Source organism: Athene cunicularia (assembly GCF_003259725.1).
Source record: "Athene cunicularia isolate RWA chromosome 17 unlocalized genomic scaffold, athCun1 chr17_part1, whole genome shotgun sequence".
NCBI lineage: Eukaryota > Metazoa > Chordata > Aves > Strigiformes > Strigidae > Athene > Athene cunicularia.
In genome coordinates, this window is record NW_020799122.1 from 1,631,652 (window position 1) to 1,651,388 (window position 19,737).

A 19,737-nucleotide genomic window follows, 5' to 3' on the forward strand; every position below is an offset into this window, starting at 1 on the left:
AGAGCCATTGTTCTGCAGATGCATCTTTGCGGGGTTGCTTAGGGAAGGGCATGATGCAGAAACCATTAGAACAGGGCATTTATAAAGGAGACCTATGTCGCAATAATGCAAAAGGAAATCAGCGCTTTCTGTTCAAATACCTTTCACTTGGACTTCCAGTTTTCAAAATGCACACTTAAAAAAATCGTCTCTATATAAAACTACTTGGAAGAGTGTATGTTGGGTGGTTTGGGTTTGTTTTTTTTTTTTAAAATTAAATCATTCTGTAATAAAATATTTCAAGTACTGGCTAAGCTGTAAAGCTTAGGGCTGATAAACAAAGCATCTGAAGCCAAATGGCCCCTTAGCTAACCCCAATTAAAATAAAGATTTCATTGCGCTCTGTCCTGACAGAGGGGGAACATATTGTTGCCTTTAAGGGAGTTTGGTTTAGTTAATGAAAGAATTTATTTCATTTTTTCAAATACAGAACCTAATTAAATAAGTTTCAACTTGACTTGTAGTTGAGGACATTTTAACTCCTTAAAGGTTACTTTTGTGTCCAAGTGTAGCTCTCTTTTGAATAATTTCTGATGCAGCGTTTAGTTTTGTGGTTTATAGAATAAGAAATTTTCTATCAGATCTCCTGTGGGTATGTATATGCCCGTTTTATATATACAGGCATATATGTTGTGGATTCTAAAAGTGTAAAACTTGTTATTGACGTTACTCTCTTCAAGCATCCTGTTTGGCATTGAGTATTACTCGGTAACTTCTCCTAGGATTTTAAAAGTAACGTGGAAATGCAGGTGGCATGGTTTTGCTCTGAAGGCACTTTAAAAGCTGTAAATGATGGATGTGCATTGCTTACTCCTGCTGTTTAATGAAGAGAAAGATATATCAAAGAATTATTACTGGTGAAGCTCTCCAGTAGTTAAAATCTGTATCTCTAGAATGTTTTTTTCTTAGAGAGGATTAATGGTGAAAACGAAAGTAATTTGTAAGGATTACAAATGTGATTAGTTTGCCTTTCTTCAGGATCCGTCTGTACTTGTGTAGGTAAAGCTCATCTCCCGTTTGTCAACTGATAACTTATTACATGCTCTCCATTAAGAATACAGGAAAAATAAATAATGCTTTTATCTAAAGATGCTTTCTTCTTACATACAAGAACATTTTATACTCAACACTTGCAGTCAGAGAACGGGAATGCTGTCGTTTACCTTAATTTCTTGCCTAAAATTTAAAAAACATTGAATGGCTGCTGTGTCTCTGGTAATAAAATCATGTGAGATGAGTTACAGTCTCCATGGGACGGGAGCAAGTAATGGTGTTGGGCTCTGCTGTTTATACTTTGTCAGTGTAGTAACGGGAGTGAAAAGCGACTAACCAGCATTATTCAGAACGTGGTAGATTCTTCTAAATTATTTGTTACAGAAGCTGAATCTAATCAAAGAAGTTCATGCTTAAGGTAAATAATTTTTAGTCGTAACAGGTATGTAAATATTTTCCCCCAACATCTCTATGAAGCTATAAATACATACTGTTTGGGAGCAGTGGCTTTCCAATTAATCGGGAGGACTTCTTGATCAGAATTTTAAAAACATACATATGTTGCGTCCCCTCATTTGGGGATTTTAAGCTAGTGTTTGGAGTATGTGTTCTCTTCCAAATGTCACTTAATCATGTGTTCTTCTTTACGTGTCGAATAAATTGCATTCCAGCTCCCTTAAAATGAGTTTCCAGGGTGAGCAAAGAAGCTGTCTCCGATAAAGGGCTATTGATTTCCCCAAGTCGAAGTCATTCCCAAGGCTTTTGACTACTCTTGCTTCAAGTCTGTGCCGCCGGATTTGATTGTTACCTTCAACTATGGAGGTAAATTATATTCAAAGAATTTCTACTTGTGTGAGGAAATAATTTTATTTACAGATAATTCACAAAATACTTGGTTTGGGAGGGGCTTGCAGGGGCTTTTTGAGTTGAAAAAGAGTGTTCATTGACGTGGTGTGAACATGAATGAAATTAAGGACTAGATGGTACTGGAGTCCTAAAAATCTCTTACTTATTTGGCATATGTTACAGATCTTGAGATAACTGAAATGCAGTGCTGTTCTTTTCTGTGAATTTCTGTACATCATTATAATTAAGATGCCTTTCAGAACTCTCAAGAATAGTTGCTAAACACAACCAAAAATAAAACATCACATCTAGCCAGAGTTCTAGATATCCTCTCTCTGCCCTAAAGCTATGTTTCCCATCCATTATCTTGTCACAGCTTATTGTGCTCAATTTTAATTAAATTTTAACAGCAATTTTGCAGTCGTAACTGACCTGAAAGTTTTCCGAAGAGTATTATACCCCCAGGATACTTCCCTTACGTGCTTCTCTTGCTTTTTATCGTGTCCAAATTCTGTTCTTTGGAAAAATCTTTGGTGATGGAGAGCATGGAACAGAAAATGGAGAAAATTACATATGACTTGACTGGACATCTATCATTTTACAACCAGAAGTAATCAATTGCATTTTGTATTCTTTGGGAGCGTTGATTTGAATAGTCATATAAAAAGTCTTAAAAGCTGATGTATTTGATAAAGATCTTGAGTTTTATTTCATTTATACACCAGGTATTCTACATTTTGGTTTGAGCGTACAGATGATGAATCTTTAAATACAAAAACTACTTTTGCAGTGCTGCAACCTGCAGTTCTTGCTTTACTGCCTTCAAGGGTGTTGTGTTCACAAATGTTATGTGCAGCTTTTGCTTTGATGTCCCAGAGCCTGGAAAGTCACTCTTTACGCTTAAAAAAAAAATAAAAATAATTCGATCATCAGTCCTTATTGCTGGATAGGAGGCCCTGTAATATTAATTGGTTGTCAAATCCCTAAGAAATAATGGATTAACGTGCTTGATCCTGATGCCGTGTTGGGGAGCTGAAGCTCGCTGCTGTCCCCAGGCTCTCTGTTTAACGCAATCACAGATACACGCTCAGGACGGGGGAGTGGATTGCATTTCATTAATCCGACTTGAGCAGACAATACGAAGTTGCTGTTGGGCCCGCTCTGACAGCTAATTACTGAAACCAAGTGTGTACATGGCTAAGAAACAATGGAGCACTTGTCAGGAACATTAAAACAATGCAGAAAGAGTGCCAAATCTTGGGATCGCTCCTCTGAGCAGTTTTTCTTGTCTCTGCAGACCAACTTGGGACATGTATGATTGTGGTGGTGAGTTAGACGTCAGGGAAACAAAGTTTGTTAGCGCTGACTAAAATGCAGTAGAGTTCTGGTTTACCCTTTCCTCTCTTTAATTCAGACGCTTGTACGTACTTACCCCGATTGCTGAACACACGTACCTCTCGCTTACAGACACCGATGCACATTTCCCCCCATAAAATGACTAATCTGATTATTTGGTACTGTGAGTCTGGGACAGTTTCGTGGCATTACTAACAGGGAAAGCTCTCCCGGACAATTTGAAGGAGGACAGGGAGTAACTTCTCATTGTCTCTTCCAGTATAAAAAAAAGCTCAGACAGTCGAGCGAGGTTTGTAACAGCTTTTACGTAAGTTTCAAAAATAAACTGAGAAGCAACTATTATTTGTACATAGGCAGTAATCCTGCCAAGCACTTTATTGAGTGATACTGAGGAAGTCTGTGTTGGTTTGGGGGGAGATTGGGGAGAGATTCTTGGGAGAGACCTCTCTTTGGGTTTATTTCATACACAAGCAACAGCAGACCCAGTAAATTTTTTGAGCTGAAGATCTCGGTCTGCTAGAGTCTGAGGAGAGAAATAACTATTCAGGCTTTTTTACCTTCCTGGTCTTTCCTGAACATCTACCTGTGGCTGCACTGGAGACGGAGCACCCGGCAGATGGCCCGTTTGTGTGATCCGATACGGCCCTTGTGTTCCAAAACTGTTGTTTTCAACTCCTCTCTTACCTTTGTTTTTTTCTTCTTTATTCTATATTTGGGTATCAACCACTAGAAACGATACGTTGCTAGAGAATTATGTAACTTGTCATAAAATAAGGTAAAAAAGAAAAAGCGAGGACTTGTTTTAGATGCTGAGTGGACAAGGTTCTTCCCATCTCCATTTCAGGCATTCTGAGGTATTTTGATAACAGTTGTCTTTCAGAAGAGGTGATGTTTCTGTTTAAGAAACACCTTTGGCACTGAGCACTTTCTGAAAACTTCTTGTACCCATGTCATTCTAGAGGGGAAGTTACAGCTGCAGTGTGTTCAGTGCTGGGGAAAGGGGGCTTATCTCAAGGCTCTTGTGGAAACCCGTATTACCTGATGGATTTTTGTCTTTATGGTATATCTGCAGAATTATTAAAAATAATGTAATGCTGGCTACAAAGCATTTAAATCATCCGATTCAAATGACTTCTGTATGGTTGTAAGAGAAGGTGCCAGTTATTACTGGAGATTTTTTTCTATTGATGTTAAGAGTAGTCTTGGATTACCAGTAGTTGATCTTGATGCCTCCATATCCCCGATTATAATGAGAGCCAGTGCTACCCCTGAGCAGCCCGTGTTATTTAATATGTGTGTCTTCAAGTCCACAGGTAACGTGGAGACAAGGGAGCTTGTATTATGTATTAAATACACTTGAGCCTTTATTATTTCAGTGGTACTTGCTCATCTTTCTGATTTTGCAAGGCATTTTTCTTTTTAATCCTTAAACTTTTCAGTTAGTAAACAGAAACAGAGGAAACTGAGGTGTTTTGGGTTTTTTTTTTCATTCCGGTGACATCAAGGATGAGCTAAATACGCTGATTTAATCATATTTGCAATCTGGTGACCTATACAGAATTGCAGCTTGGTTTCTTGGTCAGTATGAAAATACACCTTTTAAAATGTACCACTTGTAATAACTCAAGTTATAACTAAGGTGCTTTAGAGATTTTGCTTTAGTATTCAGTCACAAGTAATTCAAAGATCTACTGCAAGCCGTACCATCAGGCACTAAAATAATTGCAGTAGAAAAATAATCTATTCTTGAATTTGAATGGAATCTAAAAATTTTTGATTCAAATCTGCTGCTTCAGTTGGAGGAAAAAAAAAAGGACAGTAGCAGGTTGCCAGTAAAGGGTCTGTTCTGCCTGATCAACTCAAAAATTCATGTTGAGGTGCTGGAATAGTTTGCCATTCTTGCAATTCATTTTACAAAACAAGTTCCAGGCTGAGCTCTGCTTTCATGTATTCTCTCTCCATGGAAATTATGTCCTTTTTCTCATTTCAAATTAGATGAGTACAATGAAATCCTTATTTTACATATTTATTAACAAGGCTTTCATCCCTGTGGTATTGTAACTATCCTCACTATTTTATGCAAAGAAATTGCAAGGAGAACTCACAAACCTTTAGGAGGTATATGTGATCACTCTTGCTCTAGCATTATTGTTCATACCTGTAGTTGTCTTGCATGTTGCTCCACCAACCGTTTTTTACTGGCCTATTTTTTTTTTTTTTTTTTTTTTAAGATTCTGAAATAAATCACATTACAGACCCCATGCCAAGTTCAAATCTCTTTGGATATCCCTTGTTAGAAAATGGATGAGTGAAGAAATTATTTTGACTCCACTGTCTGGCATGCGGAGGGTTAAGGGAATTTTTAGCCTCACCAAAAAGTATTTGGTCAGGTACTCAGGTGCTGGAAATTTTCTTAGCAACATCAGTCACCTAGGAACATGATCATCTGCTGTTCTGGGGTAGAGATTACAGAGCTTAATGATTAGCTACTATAAGCTGCAGCTGATGCCAGACTCTACCCCCTTTACACCTAATTAGCCTCATTAATGAGCTCTTCTGCTCTCCACAGAGAGGGCTTCCTCCTTGGAATAGGAGGCAAAAATACTTCACCCAGGTAGATGTGCTGAAACCTTTAATTATTGCCCACACCTGCAAAGCCTTGTGTCTGACAGCAGTACTGCTTAGCTGAAATTGTGCTTATTTACAGTGACCACAGTACTAAGTATTAACTCTTTAGCACCTTAGGAATTGTTTTCAAGCTTTGAAAGTGTTTATATAGGGTTAACATCTAAGCACTCAAAAATTTTATGCTTAATAACGTTGGGTGTGTTCTGTGTGGAGTTGTTTTTTGGTTTTTTTTTTCGTGTGTGACAAAAATACTTTAAAAGTTCCTGAGTATTTTGCTTAACCCTGAAAAATGAGTAGAACTTGCTGTTGCATGTCAAATAGCGCATTACCAGAACTAAGAGCGCTGCTTGGCGAGTTTCATTCTTTAAATGAGCAACTTTTGCGTTTGGAGCAATGTGATTTCGTACTGCTAAAATTAAAATATGGAAAAATATGCATGTAGTAATCAATGCGTAGCAGACAATAACTGAGCTAATGAAGTGTTTTGGTGTGATTCTTGACTGCAGCAATTATTGGTAAATACTACATTCTAGTGTTTGAATTGCTTGACATTTGATAACATTGTGGTTTATTGTTTGTTTGTTTTAATGCTAAAATAGCTGTGTAGCATTTTCACATGTGCTCTTCAGTCCGAGTGATTGTGCCCACACAGAGCAAATGTGTATGTACGTTTATCAAATTAGCTCAAAAGGCAACTCAAGCCAGTGCTAGTTTTTGATAGGGAAAGTTCACAATGCTAATTTCTCAGTGCAAATACTTTGCTGGTTGTAGTAACTTTTTCAACTAGCCAGCTTTGTTGAATTTTCAGCGGGAAGTGCCTCTTGTGAAATAGGTGGTGTCCGGGACGTCGGCACTCGGTGGCACTGGCCAGGATGTAATCCAGGCCTGCGGAGCCGTCAGCTTTCTTGAGGATGCAGCGAGCAGGTGGTGGGTTCTGTTACTGTTGTTCTGTGCTTATTCACCTGCCTTGCTCGGCTTCTGGCCCGGCATTGCAGCAGGTGAGGCAATCGCGGAGAAAATCTTGGGCTGTAGGGTGCTCGGAGTCTGCAGACAACTGCAGTCACAAGTTGTGGTTCTTTCTGAGGGAGACTGAGCCAAGGGGTTTTTTTTCCCCTGGAAGTTCAATTTTCTAAAATGAATAAAATAAGAAGATCGTGTATCTCCTGCAAGGCATGTTCAGTGCCTGTGTAGAGGGATAGGGTTTCTCAACCAAAGTTGTGAGATCGGTACGTTTTAGTCAACTTTGTTTCCCTTGAAGGTGTCCTTAGCAGGATGCTGAGCTATTTGAACAATATCATTAAAGTTTAAAAGGATTTGGAACAGAAAACATGTATTTATACAGTTGAAAGAATATTAAGAAACTGAAAATAGGGTCTCAAAGCTGTGAGGTCACGCCCATAATAGATATCATTATTAGCAATTCCTATGAATATTTAGAGTAAAGTTTGTTTTATTTTATTAATAATTCAAACAGCATCAAGCCTCCCCAACCAAGATGTAATAATGCACTGTGCGAGTCACAGAAATTCACGTTCCTTTTTACATGAACACCATTTACAAATGACAAAATAAACCATCAAAATGAGTGATTTTTTTTTTTCCAATATTTGGATAAAGTTTTGTCAATTGTTAGTGCTCCATATAACTATTACATAAATAGGATTGACGTTTGTGGATTCAACTGAGTGAAATCTTGGCAGGTTCAGTTCTGTTTCCTAGGTGAGAAAGCCTGAGGTTCTAGGACAGATGAGAAGGACTTTTACAAGATAAAAATTATCATTGAGGGCATGTGGGTCTGGAGGGGAGCAGAGTTGGCATTTTTGGCCCAGCAAATATCTGCCCATCTGCTCTCTGTCAGAATATGTTAGAAGTGCATCTGGATCCGTGCCCCAGAGTTTCAGCTCTGAGCGGGTCATGTGCTTGTCTCCACGACAACTCGAGGAGCCGTGTAAACTGCTGCGCTCTGAGCCAGATGCTTCTCTGCACATGTGGTCTAATTAGATGGCATTTCCCCCCCCTCACAAAAGAGTTCAGAAATTTTGCATGGTTTCCATGTCAAAAATATGTAGGTGATATAATGGGAGTTGGGAGGAGTCACGCGGCCAAACACTAAATAATTACACTTGCTGCGGAGCTCAGCTTCGCGTGTGCGAGCTGTGGGCTTGCCGGAGCACGGAGCAGATTCCCTTTGGTGGCTCCATCATGGGTTGAGCAAAACCTGTGGGGGAAGTGGCAAAAGGAAAAATCTGCTTATATTTTTTTTTTTTCCATCCTCACACTTGGATGCAACTTTCTCTTCATGAATATACCAGGAAGGAATTAGGGGGCTGAGACCGATTACATATCTTGCAAGAAATGTTTGCGAGACACAGCGTTCTCAGTCTCTGAGGCTGGATTTCTTTCTTCTTTTTTTTTTTCTTTTAAAAGGGTTTGAATAAAAACTGCAAGAAGTGAGATGTTGTAGAGGAGAGCCTGGGGAAATAAAATCAAACCTAAGTTATAAAAAAAACTCTGTTTTCTAATATGGCAGGATCCTCAACCTGTTGTGACACAGGAGAAAGAGCTTAATTTAGTGCCAGTGATTGAGCAGCTCTGTTAGAAGTAACTGAAAAGGAGCACAGTTCTCGTGATTATACTAATGTGGCTTTTTCCTGTGCCTTGCCTTCTCATGTGGTAACATCTGAGCCTCCTTCTGACAAACAAAGAGAAAATGGTAAAGGGAGAATGAAGAGTTGTCATTTATTTTAAAGGGGAAATGCTTTATTTTGCTTTTTTCCACCTGTGAGGAGAAGCATCCTGAGTGGTTGTGGGCTTGATTTCTTAGGGTTTTTTCCCAGAACTTTTTGGACTGACCTACACTAATGCTCTGTATTGAGCAGTATAGAAGCAAGTGTTCGGTGCGGCAAGTTCCAGTTGTTGCCAGGAACGGATGCTGTTGCATCTTTAAGAGTCTAGTGCCATAGGTTACTGATTCAGAATCTCACCTAGATGATAAATAACCAGAGCGAGCCTATGTGTGCATGCATTTATGTATTAATCATTGACCACTTAGGTTTCCCCAGAGACCGTTACGTGACTCGAACGGAAAGGAATGAAACCTTTTTCTGGTGTTCCTAATCCAGTGCCTTTGGTTATCTCTCCCAGGGGACGTGATAAATTCCTTCTCTAAAATGACTTCTTTTCTAGCTGTGTTTTTTCATGGCAATAGTTGAGGCTTCCACGCCAAATTACCGAGCGGCGTGACGTGACGACAAATCAAACCTCGGTGGGTTCTGTTACGGTAATAGCACTTGCCAGATACTGTATGAAGGAGGTGGCATTGCGTGTCATGTTATCTTGTATCTTGTGCATTAGTTTATCTACCAGAGACTAGATGTCTCTTAACTCAGTGAAAATTTGAACTTTAATTCCATTATATCAATTTTATTTATAGAGACGGGGGTTTTGTTACTGAGCTAAGAGAGTGGGATATGACCTACCTTTATGACTAAAGCTTCTCTCACATTGCTTTAGTGAAGTTAAAAGCGGTTTATTCTCCTTCTGCATCTATGTTAGTGTCTAAGCACTGTATTAAAATATTTCAATCTTGAAAATAACTCTTTTATTCAATGTCTTTTTGGGGATCATGATACAAAGGAGTCTCATACTTCTTGCACAAAAACATATTTTCAATATATTTACTTGGGTGAATGCTGGAAGCTTGCTTGATACGGATGAGTTTTAGCTTTCTATATGTATCTAGGAAATCAAAAGAAAGCAAAATATTAACATATTGGTCATTTCTAAATCTTGGCCAATCATTGTTTTTGCAGAGATTTTTTTTTTTCTTCCTATTGTAACAAAATATTTTGTGTTCTATTGAGTTTTAATAAATGAAACAAAACAAAACAAAAAAAAAGCTTGTCATTTATCTCATAGGAAATGTGTAGATTGTTTTTCCAAGTACACTTTTATATTCTGTCGTAGTATAAAATAACTCGTATAAAGAATTGCACTGTAATTTTTCTCCTTTTTTGTATTGTCACTAATGTTCCACAATAGTTAAAATGGAAAAAGGCCTTTTTATTATAGGGATCCTGAATTGGTAGCTGCTTTGCATGCAGAACATACTAAGCTTCAATGGGAGTATTGCTCATGGAATGATTGCAGAACCAGGCCCTGAAATTACCTTGCCAGCTAATGATAAAATCGCATGCAGGCCACAGGGGTTTTTGTGGAATAAATATAAGAGTGGAACAATATACAGTACACATTATACCAGTAATTTAAAGCGTATTCAGGACAAAGAGAGAGTTCCTAGTGCAGGCAGCATCATAGAGATTTGCTGTATCTGATAAAGATTAGGTTTCTCAGCTCATAATACCATACTATTACTTTTCTTTTGTTAGTCTTTCAACACCTACACTCATGCATTGACACAATATCAAGTAGGAAGAGGAAGAATAGCCTTGTATTTAAGGTGCTGAACAGGGATTAAAGAAATTTCGGTTCTTTTCCCCGGCTCTGCCAGAGACTTTTGTGACCGTGTACAAGTTACTTATTATTTTCATGCCTCTATTCTTGATCTGTGAAATGGTGATTTTTTTTTTTTTTTTCTTTTTTCTTTCCCCCCCCCAGCCCTAAATGCTTTTTCACTGGCTTCTTTGCACTTTATCGTCCAGGTTTGTTGCTTGAGTTCTAGAGACATGAGGCTGTATCACTTGCTTAGGAAGAGAAAAAGCCTGGCTGATGTGGGTGATTCAGGAATCGGGGCAGGTGATGGCTTGAATTAGCCACGTAAACACTTTGAAAGATGGCTTGCTCTATTACAGCAAAGTGGTTTCATTATTTGTGAATATCAGTATGTGTCATTTTACTTGGTCTAACATGAATATGCCAGGTATCCTAATAAACTAAAAGAATTTGAAAGGAGAAGCAAAAACATTGCTGTGACAGGTAAATTTTTTCCAGTTACATGTGGGGTTTTTTTAGTTTCATCTTTTCTTTGAAGTTGGCTTTGTGCAAAGTTGTTCAAATCCTGGGATGGTGTTGGATATGACTGTCTGAAATAATGTGTAAAGAGGCGTTGTTGAACTTTCACTGAAGCTGTCAGTATCCGAGCCAGTTTTCCTACAATATTTTAATGTAAATAAATTTTATCCTGTATTTTTTTCCTACAAAAGTTTCACAGTAGTTATAATACACCTAATGTTTTTTGATCTGAAGGTGTTTTGGATGTTGTAGAAGTGATTACAGCTCAATGCATTCCTAGGGTTCTAAAAGAAACACCGGCCATAGAGTTCTGATTAGTATTTAAAAAGATTTTGATGAAGTCTGAATATCTGCGTAGTATAATTTCACATTTAAAATTGAGTTGTGTGTGTAAATTGCTTCATCCTAGTGAATGACCTGTCGGTAAATATTAATGGTATTTTCACTGGTTGTAAGAAACAGATCTGTGCCCTTTCTGAGGACACTTTTATTTGGGTTTTGGCCAAGAATGTGTTTGTTGATGTGAATCTACTTTTTTTCCTGTGGTCTAACTCAGAGCTCCAGTTGGTATCTAGTTTCATAAAGAGAATTACGTAAGAATTTTGAGAATGCTTACAAGGTAAAATTTTGAAATGTATTAACTTCCAATATCTACGTGCGAAAACTGGATGAAAGCCAGTAACCACAAACGGCTCCGTATCTGCAAGCTTTTCCTGTTTTCTTTTGTCAGTGCGAGGCGCCGTCTACTCCTTTTGTAGTACAATCAGAAAAAACACTTCAGTGACGATTTAGTCACGTCCAAGCTAGGAGTTTGGGGAAGCCTGCTGTTTAAGTTATTTTGTGCACTGCAGAACACGTCTGTCTCACCTCATGTGATTTGTCCGTCGAGGAACGTTTTGTACGAGAAGGCTCTTGGCAGGGGGATGCCCGCGCCGCTGAGCGCCGCTTGCTGGGATCCGCAGCACAGGTGTAAGCTAAGTTTTGACACACAACGTTTTGAAGGGGATGTTGATGTCATGAAGTGTTAGGGTTGGTGCCAGTGATTTGACTGACTTGCAATCGCCTTTCTCCCTTTTATTTCTCCTTCAGTGATATCCTTGCAACTTATTCAGGAGTTGTCAGATCACATGCAGAATGTCAGCTGTCAGAAATTCTAACTCGCCATTAATTTCAAGGATTGAGAGTTTAGAGAAATTGCCTTTTTTAAAATACTGTAAATCTTATAAAATATCTATTAAAAAATATAGATACTGTAAATCTATTTTTTTTTAAAAAGGGGGTAGCGATACTCTCTCTTGATGTATCTCTACCAGAGGTTATATACCCTAGTGAGGAACATGGAAAAAAAAGCCAGAAATTGGACTGGTAATGGAAATGGGCACTTACATGAGACAGTGTTTGGACAGTACAGTCTGTGTTGGTAAATACATGTGGTTTTAAATGCTTCTCAAGATTACACTTAGCAGTAGTAGTCTCCTTTTGAGTAGAGTCTTATTTAGTTTTCTTTAGAAGAAGTGTGGTCAAATCTCTGAGCACATGATTTCTTTGTTCCTGAGCAGCATCTTGAACTGCTAATAAAGCAGTGGTATCATTTGCTTAATGCAGAGTATTTGATCTGTGCTTTCTTGATTCCATTATGACTGAGGCAGATGCAAAGAGCTTTCTTGTGCTGAAGGTACGTACTAGTTACGGGGAGGTTATTTGTCGTCGCAATTGCAAGCTGAACGAGGCAGTGTCCTATCAGGTGTCTGTCACCAATTTCAGATTTTCTTTATGGAATCCTGCTGGCTGACTGATGATCCTTCTTCAGCTGTGATGAGCTAATCTTTCCTTGACGTTGTAATCACAATTCTTGAAAGGTCTGCAGAGCGGTTGCTTGCTTTGGTCGCTGGTGTATCTGACGTTGACATATATATCCAGATCACTAAGATCATTCTCCTATCTTAGTGACATTATAATTCTGGATGGAATTAAGGATGATGATTCCTAGAATATCCCTACAGGCTTTACTTTGTCATTTGCAGCGTAACCAATTTTAGTAAAGAATGTGGTTATTTGCAACATCTAGGTAGTAATAAAGCCCTGATATATGAATCTCTTGCATGTCATTGTTCTTGCTGTATATTTGGGAGTTTGCTGCGTCGTACACTGACACTAGACTTACAGCTCGCAGACTATCAGATTGTCATCTTATTCTGCACCTTTAAATTCCGCCCACATTTTTTCATTTCGTGGCTGGTTTACAGAGCAGCTCTAATGGCTTGTGTATTTATTAGACAGGCTTTGAAGGAGCACCTGCATGGGTAAAGGCATGCATACAGCAGCACAAAATTCATTACCCTGCACCACATGCTGACCATGATAATGCAGAAGAGATTGCATCTATCTTCCATGGCATAACTTTTTGGGTTGTCTAAACAAAGTCTTCTGGTTTGGATTGTTAAGGGGGGTTTTGGTGGTGGGTTTTTTTTTGTTTTTACCCTTAGAATCCAGTTTTGTGAAATCTTTGCTTGTACAAGAGACTCTCACTGTTAACCTAACTTGAACCCTGTCTTTATTATCTTAATGTTTTCTCCAGCGGTCATGTGCTGGCTTTAAAGCCCCATTATCCACATGCACACTTTGGTCTCTTGCAGCAATGGGAATAGTTGGACTTCCGTGAATTATCTTAACACCTGTGTGTCTTTCCAGAAGTATCATTTGTGGTTGTCTCTGCCCCTTCCTCCAAGTCCTCCTCTAATCTGTGCTGTCTTCCGTCCCTCATATTTTTAGTTCTTTATATTCACTGTGAAAGTTGTTGCCGTAGCCAGTTAGGTGCCTCGCTGTGAGCGTGGCAAGTTGGACAATTCAGGTCTGATACTTCTCTCACTGACAGTAACTGTCTGCATGAGGTCCTTTATTCTCTTCTGAAAGTTCTTTGTGAGGAAAAGTGACTTCCTTGAAAGATGGGGCATCGTGGTGACATTTTTTGCAGCGTGGCTAATCAAAATCAAGCTTTATCTTTCAATTTGCGTTACGGCTTCATAAAATACAGCAGCAGGTTTCATGAAACTCTAGAACAGTCTGAAATAAGTCCTAAACTCCTTTTGTTTTTCATTTGCTGTCTTAAATAGATTCAAACATTATTTTCGAATGTAACAGAATTCCAGTTTAAAAATAGGGCGGGCAATGGATAAGATGTGGGCTGAAACTTTTCAGCTTTTTAAGGGGTCATGAGATAGCAGCGCTGCCCTGATGAACTTCATTATGCCACATGAATATAAAATATTCCTATAAAGGGAGATTTGCAAAGGCATAAAGAAAAGGCACCTATTTTTTCAGTGCATCTGGGAGTCTTAAGTCTTAGTCTTATATTTTAAAGTTACTTCTCGGGTTAAGATTGCAAATTAAATGTCTTTTAAATGTGTAAATTTTTGTATTAAAAAATAATTGTGATCCAATGCGAATTATCTAATATTACCGATCAAATCAGGTTCCTTATAGAGTCGCACTGTGTGCACGTTTAGAGCTTGTGCAATGCTGTATCTTAGCTTCTGTTATGCATTTAGAGGTGGAGAGGGGAATAATGGCTATTTATGGTGTTGATGAATCAAGGCCTAAATTCTGGTTGTTGAAACAGCAAGTTTAGGAGTTGATAGGTTTATCGGGATGAGTTACTGTAATTGTTTTACTTGTGAGCAAGACCATTCGTTTCGCAAAAATATCTGCGGTTCTTAGCATGTCCCCTCGTGTAGTATCGTCTGTCAGTAAAAGCAGAGCTGATTAGCTTTATAATTTACAATTAACTAAGTCTGTCAAGAAAATGGTATTGTCCAGCTTATCTTTTTGTAATGAAGCTGTGGATGGGGGTTAGCAACAGTGTGCTCACCCTTCTGGAGGTCATGGAGGATGGAAGATACTAATGCATTCTAAGCTGAAAAGCTCACGCTTGACCTTGATGATTAAAGTTTTTCCTGTCATCTAGCAGCAGTTGAGCCTGAATTGTCTCTTAAGAAGTCAAAAGGTCTAATCAACCTAATGAACAAACTCAATCATTAGTACTTTGGGGAAGGAAGTGTGTTAACGCTATAATAATACTGGGCTCCCCCAGCTGTGATCGGTGTGTTTATTGGAATGGTGCACAGCTCCATTGTAAGAGAAGCTGCCCTCGGCGTGCTGGATGTACAGGGGAGTGGAGGAAGCTTCTCTTTGTTCAAACTCTTCTCTGGTCATGGGAGAAATTTTGGACTCTTGTAGATTATAGGAAGGGTTGCTTGTTTCCTTTCAAGTGTTTTGCAAGTGAGGATTAAATGAAAGCTAAACCTTCCCCTGGTGAACTACTTCTCCGATCATGGACTAAGCTACACTTTTCTTCATGCAGTCTGATTATTTGAAGCCAAATACTTCCTTCACTTCCTCATAAGTTCTGTTAAAACCTGATAGAACTGTTTGCACCATTTAGTTCCAGTGACGAGGTCAGCTGTGTCAAAGGACAGGCAATCAGCAGTGATACCAGCCCTCGGGTTGGTAAGCTCTGGGGTGGGACCAGACCTCAGTAGCCAAGGTATTGACAAGTTTGGGAACCCAGGGCAAAAGGTGAATACCTGTGGATTTTAAGAAATGTGAGTTTCATCACGGTTTGTCCAACGCAGTTTTGAGGATTTAGGTATTAGAAGTCCTGGGGCCACACGGTGGCTTCCGATGTAAATTGGTGGACAAAACCCAGGATGCTCAAGCGGTGCTGTGACACAGGGTTTTTTGAACTCAGTCGTTTTAGTGACCGTTATCCTGACTTTATGCAGCCAACAGCAAATGAGAGTGCTAATAGAAACAGCTTTCAGAAATGGAATGATACTGCCCTTTGAAAGGGGATGCTTTAAGCTTTCTTGCTATCATTGATTTTGAACACTCAGCTGATGAAAAGTCTAAATATGTTTTAATACGAGTATGAAAAAGCCTCCGTATTAATTATACATCAATATAATTTTATCATTCCTTGTTTCTTGTTTTTAATTCAATCCATATATTTGCTTGCTACATTGAGTATTTGTAGATTTAAGCGTGGAGGAAATTTGTGCCCTTATGGCAGATGCACAGCAGACTTCAGCATTAACATAACTCATTAAAATAAGATAAAAGTAGAGCTGCAAAACAATTTATGTCTTTTGCCAACAAGGTTGTGAAAAAGGGAAATTTCACTCATTCAATGCATGGAAGTCTAATCCTTCTGAACTGTGGAGAGAGCAGAGTAAGCATTCCTGACTTGTTTGTGCAGGTTAACTGGCACAAGATGCAAAATTGAGATGACTCTGTGTCATTTTTTGGGGACATTAAGTAAAATTACGGTTTTGGAATGATGAAAGTTCTTCCACCAGCAAAATGTGCATAAAGCAAATGTGTTTTATTTTGGTGATACACAATTTGCCAGTTTCCAGCCTGTTTCTCAGTCACATGATTGAAACCTGGGAATAAACTGCAGTTTCCTCAGTGTTACGTAAGGCTTGATTTATTTATCTGTTTATTTTGAAAGGGAAGTAGATAAAATGGACACAGTGGATTCAGATAGATTCAGACAAAGCTTTTTCAGTGTTTAATGCTCTGAACTCTACAGGGTGAGCCCATCACTTTTTGTGAAGAAACGTTTGTGTCCCATCGTTCCGCTGTCATGAGGCAGTTTCTTCAGAATGCCATTCAGCTCCAGCTCTTTAAGCAGGTACTGACTTAATTGCTCTAATGTGGAAGCAGATTCTTTATCAATGCAAGTGGGGGGGTTTGAGGGCTTTTCTGTATTCCTTGGTCTGTCAGCCACATAATAAGGAAGATTCATGTAGCTGGCAGCAGCCTAATTCCTGCTTGATGGCTTCTCCCAGATAAGGCGTTCTGTGTTCTAAGAGGTGTATGGTGTTTTCCCCTGAAGGTCTCTGCTCACTTTTGATCTGAGCATAGCTAGACCCAATATATTTGCTGTAAGCTTTGTACAGAAAGCATGTTACTGTTAAACATGATATTACTGCTTCAGGGAAACTAAAAATATATCTATGTAGACAAACACACGAATGCTGGTTTTCTTTTTAGTGAAGTAGCATACCTTTTTTGCATTGGTAAATATTTTGCCAGCTTTGGTTGTATTTTCATTGTATGTAGAGTCCCTTCCCAATAAGAACATCGGGGTTATTCTAGCAAATGCAGAATAAAGTGGTTTTTTTAAAAGATAAAGGATGGGATGGTTGATTTGTTTACGCTCTCTTTTAATGCTGATGTAGTTCATTGATGGCCGTCTGGATCTTCTTAACTCTGGGGAGGGCTTCAGTGATGTTTTTGAAGAAGAGATAAATATGGGAGAATATGCAGGTAAGAAATACAGTATTTTAAAGTCATTTCAGACATTGTTCTTGACTTACTGTTTGTGGGCCATCAACGTGTAATGGATCACTGTGGTTACTCACCTAAATAACCTGAGGCTGCAGTGATCCCTGTAGATTGAAGTGTCTTAAATTTTTGTTCTTTCCTTTGTCAAGGACTTTGAGTAACGTATCGTAGTTGGAGTAAAGTCTGTTCAGTCTTACAGAGTCTCAGCTTTGCCACTTGGCTAAATAGCTTACAACTGAAAGGGTTCTTGCAGTGGAGGATGCTGAAAAACCTAGGCTTTAGCCAGAACCATCTCGGATTTGTCTTGATGATCTTAAAAAAAAAAACAAAAACCAAACCACATCAGTTTTCAGATGTCTGAAAGACAAGCCCTATAAAATAGAAATTACTTTTAGCAAGTAAAAGAAAAATTGTAGATACCTGTTTTTGGCGGTTGTGTTTCCATTAAGAGGAAAGGATGGTTCTCCTGTTATTGTACTGTTCGTGCTCCGAGAACCGCTGAGTGCCAACACTTCACATTTCTAGCTTGTTTTCTATTCGGTACAGAGTTATGGTTCATTTGTTTTTGTGATTCTCTCTAGGTAGCGACAAATTGTACCACCAGTGGCTCTCTACAGTAAGGGTAAGAACACAATATTCTTCCAACAGCCAGTCTGATTCTTAGTGGACCATCGTAGAGTGCCGTACACCTGTGAACCTCCGTCCTCATGAACATGAGTAGCCCATTTCCTGCAGGGTTTAGCTCCGACCAACTTGAGTTTAGTTGTGAGAAATTAATGTGCTCTCAGATGAAGTAAAGAACAGAAGAAAAAGTACACCAAAAAAAAAAACTCACAAGAGGAATTACCAAGTTTTTGAATCCCGTTTTTAATGTGTTGGAGACAGCTGGGAATAAGTTGTCATTTTAGAAAACAATGGGATTTTCTTTCCATCAATAGAAAAGGAAAGAAAAGGATAAGTTGCCGCACCAAAAAGCTCTTTATAAAGCTACACGGTGTGAAGTGCTGATTGGGGACAGCACTGTTTGGGATGGTTTTTCTGTCTGTTTGGTTTAGTGCTCTAGTTGTATAAAATAAAAATTTAAATATTTTTAGACAATAATACATTGTTATAGCTGAATTTAAATGTCTCTTCTGATGCATAAAATGTGATGTGTTGAAAAGTAAAATATTTCAGGATTATAAGTCTGTAGGAAAGATTGGATTGTTTTCTGACAAAATTGAGTTCTGCAGCATTCCGTTTGCCTACTGCCCTAGTTATGAATGGAATTATGTTCTTCACACAAAATACTGGACTTAAAATTATCTTGATAATTTTGCATTAAGCATATTTTATAACAATTTTTTTTAATGCCATCATATAGTTAGGTGGGTAAATATATATATATATATATATACACACACACACATAGGATGACAAATTAATTATAAAATTTTAAGGGAAATAGCTGAGTGTGTGTATAAAAATACATGTAATTAAATGCACTAGTTTATAATTTTCGTTGAAGATTAATTGTCATGTAGGAAGGTAAATCTTAAAACTGCTTGCATTTGATTGCATCTGATCTCTGGAAATATATTTTTGCACTGAAATAAGAAAATATAAAATGATCGAAGATTTTATTCCTTGGATTTTACCCATCTCCTGTATTTATCAAATGAGGTACCGTGCAGCCATGGTCAATGGTGTGTGGAAGATGTATAAAACACCGACCAGACTAACGCATTACTCTGACACATTACTGGTTTATGACTTTTATTATGGTCATCACATGCAATTCAGCTTTTCTAGAATTAATGTTTATGTCTGTAGTTAAATTTCATTTTCCCTCAATTTTTCCCTTTATCAACTACTCAGATCTCAAAAAGGCAGCATGCTTTTGATAAATAGTCTTGAGGGATCGTGAAAAGGAAAATTAAAAAAAACCATCTTGCTTCTTCAGATCAAATGTACCGGCTTTCCTGAAACAGAATTTTCTGCCCCAGACATTGCCTGTCTGTTAGGAAACTTTTGTTTTAAACTTGTTTCGGATTTTAATGCAACGTACGTACAGGACGCCCTTGAGGGTGAGCGGAACAGTCACAGGACGCTGCTTTGTGAGACGACCTGCACGACAAGGGCTCTTGGTATTAGGAGACACTGACATTTGTCATTTGAAAACCACTGTATTAAACAGAACTGGGGCTTGTCTGCAAAACTTGCCTTCTTGTTTTTTAAATTTACCATTTTAATAGTCAGCTCTGCTAATAAGCATAGTTGATGCTTTGTTATTTTAAGAGTGGTGGATTTTAGATTGCTGTTTGCTTTAAAGAGCTCTGATAAAATTTATTCTATCGTTACTGTAATTACAGAAAGGAAGCGGAGCCATTTTAAATACAGTAAAGACCAAGGCTAACCCTGCCATGAAGACTGTCTATAAGTTTGTAAGTATCAAGTACTGGCTTACTACTGAGATAAGAGTCTAATTACGATGCTGTTTTAACCTTTCAAATGAAACTCAAGACTTATATTCATTTTTATTGGACTCACAAAATTACTTAAAATACGCATTCATCT

General features: G+C 38.3%; 1 protein-coding gene across 1 annotated transcript in view; it reads left to right on the forward strand.

Annotated features, from left to right (window-relative positions):
* Positions 1 to 19,737, forward strand: part of DENND1A (DENN domain containing 1A) — a 228,893-nt gene that overhangs the window by 165,259 nt on the left and 43,897 nt on the right. The window contains exons 14-17 of the mRNA XM_026860635.1: positions 16,424 to 16,525; positions 17,076 to 17,163; positions 17,763 to 17,803; positions 19,533 to 19,604. Coding sequence (XP_026716436.1) covers positions 16,424 to 16,525; positions 17,076 to 17,163; positions 17,763 to 17,803; positions 19,533 to 19,604 — 303 coding nt within the window. The remainder of the gene's footprint in view (positions 1 to 16,423; positions 16,526 to 17,075; positions 17,164 to 17,762; positions 17,804 to 19,532; positions 19,605 to 19,737) is intronic.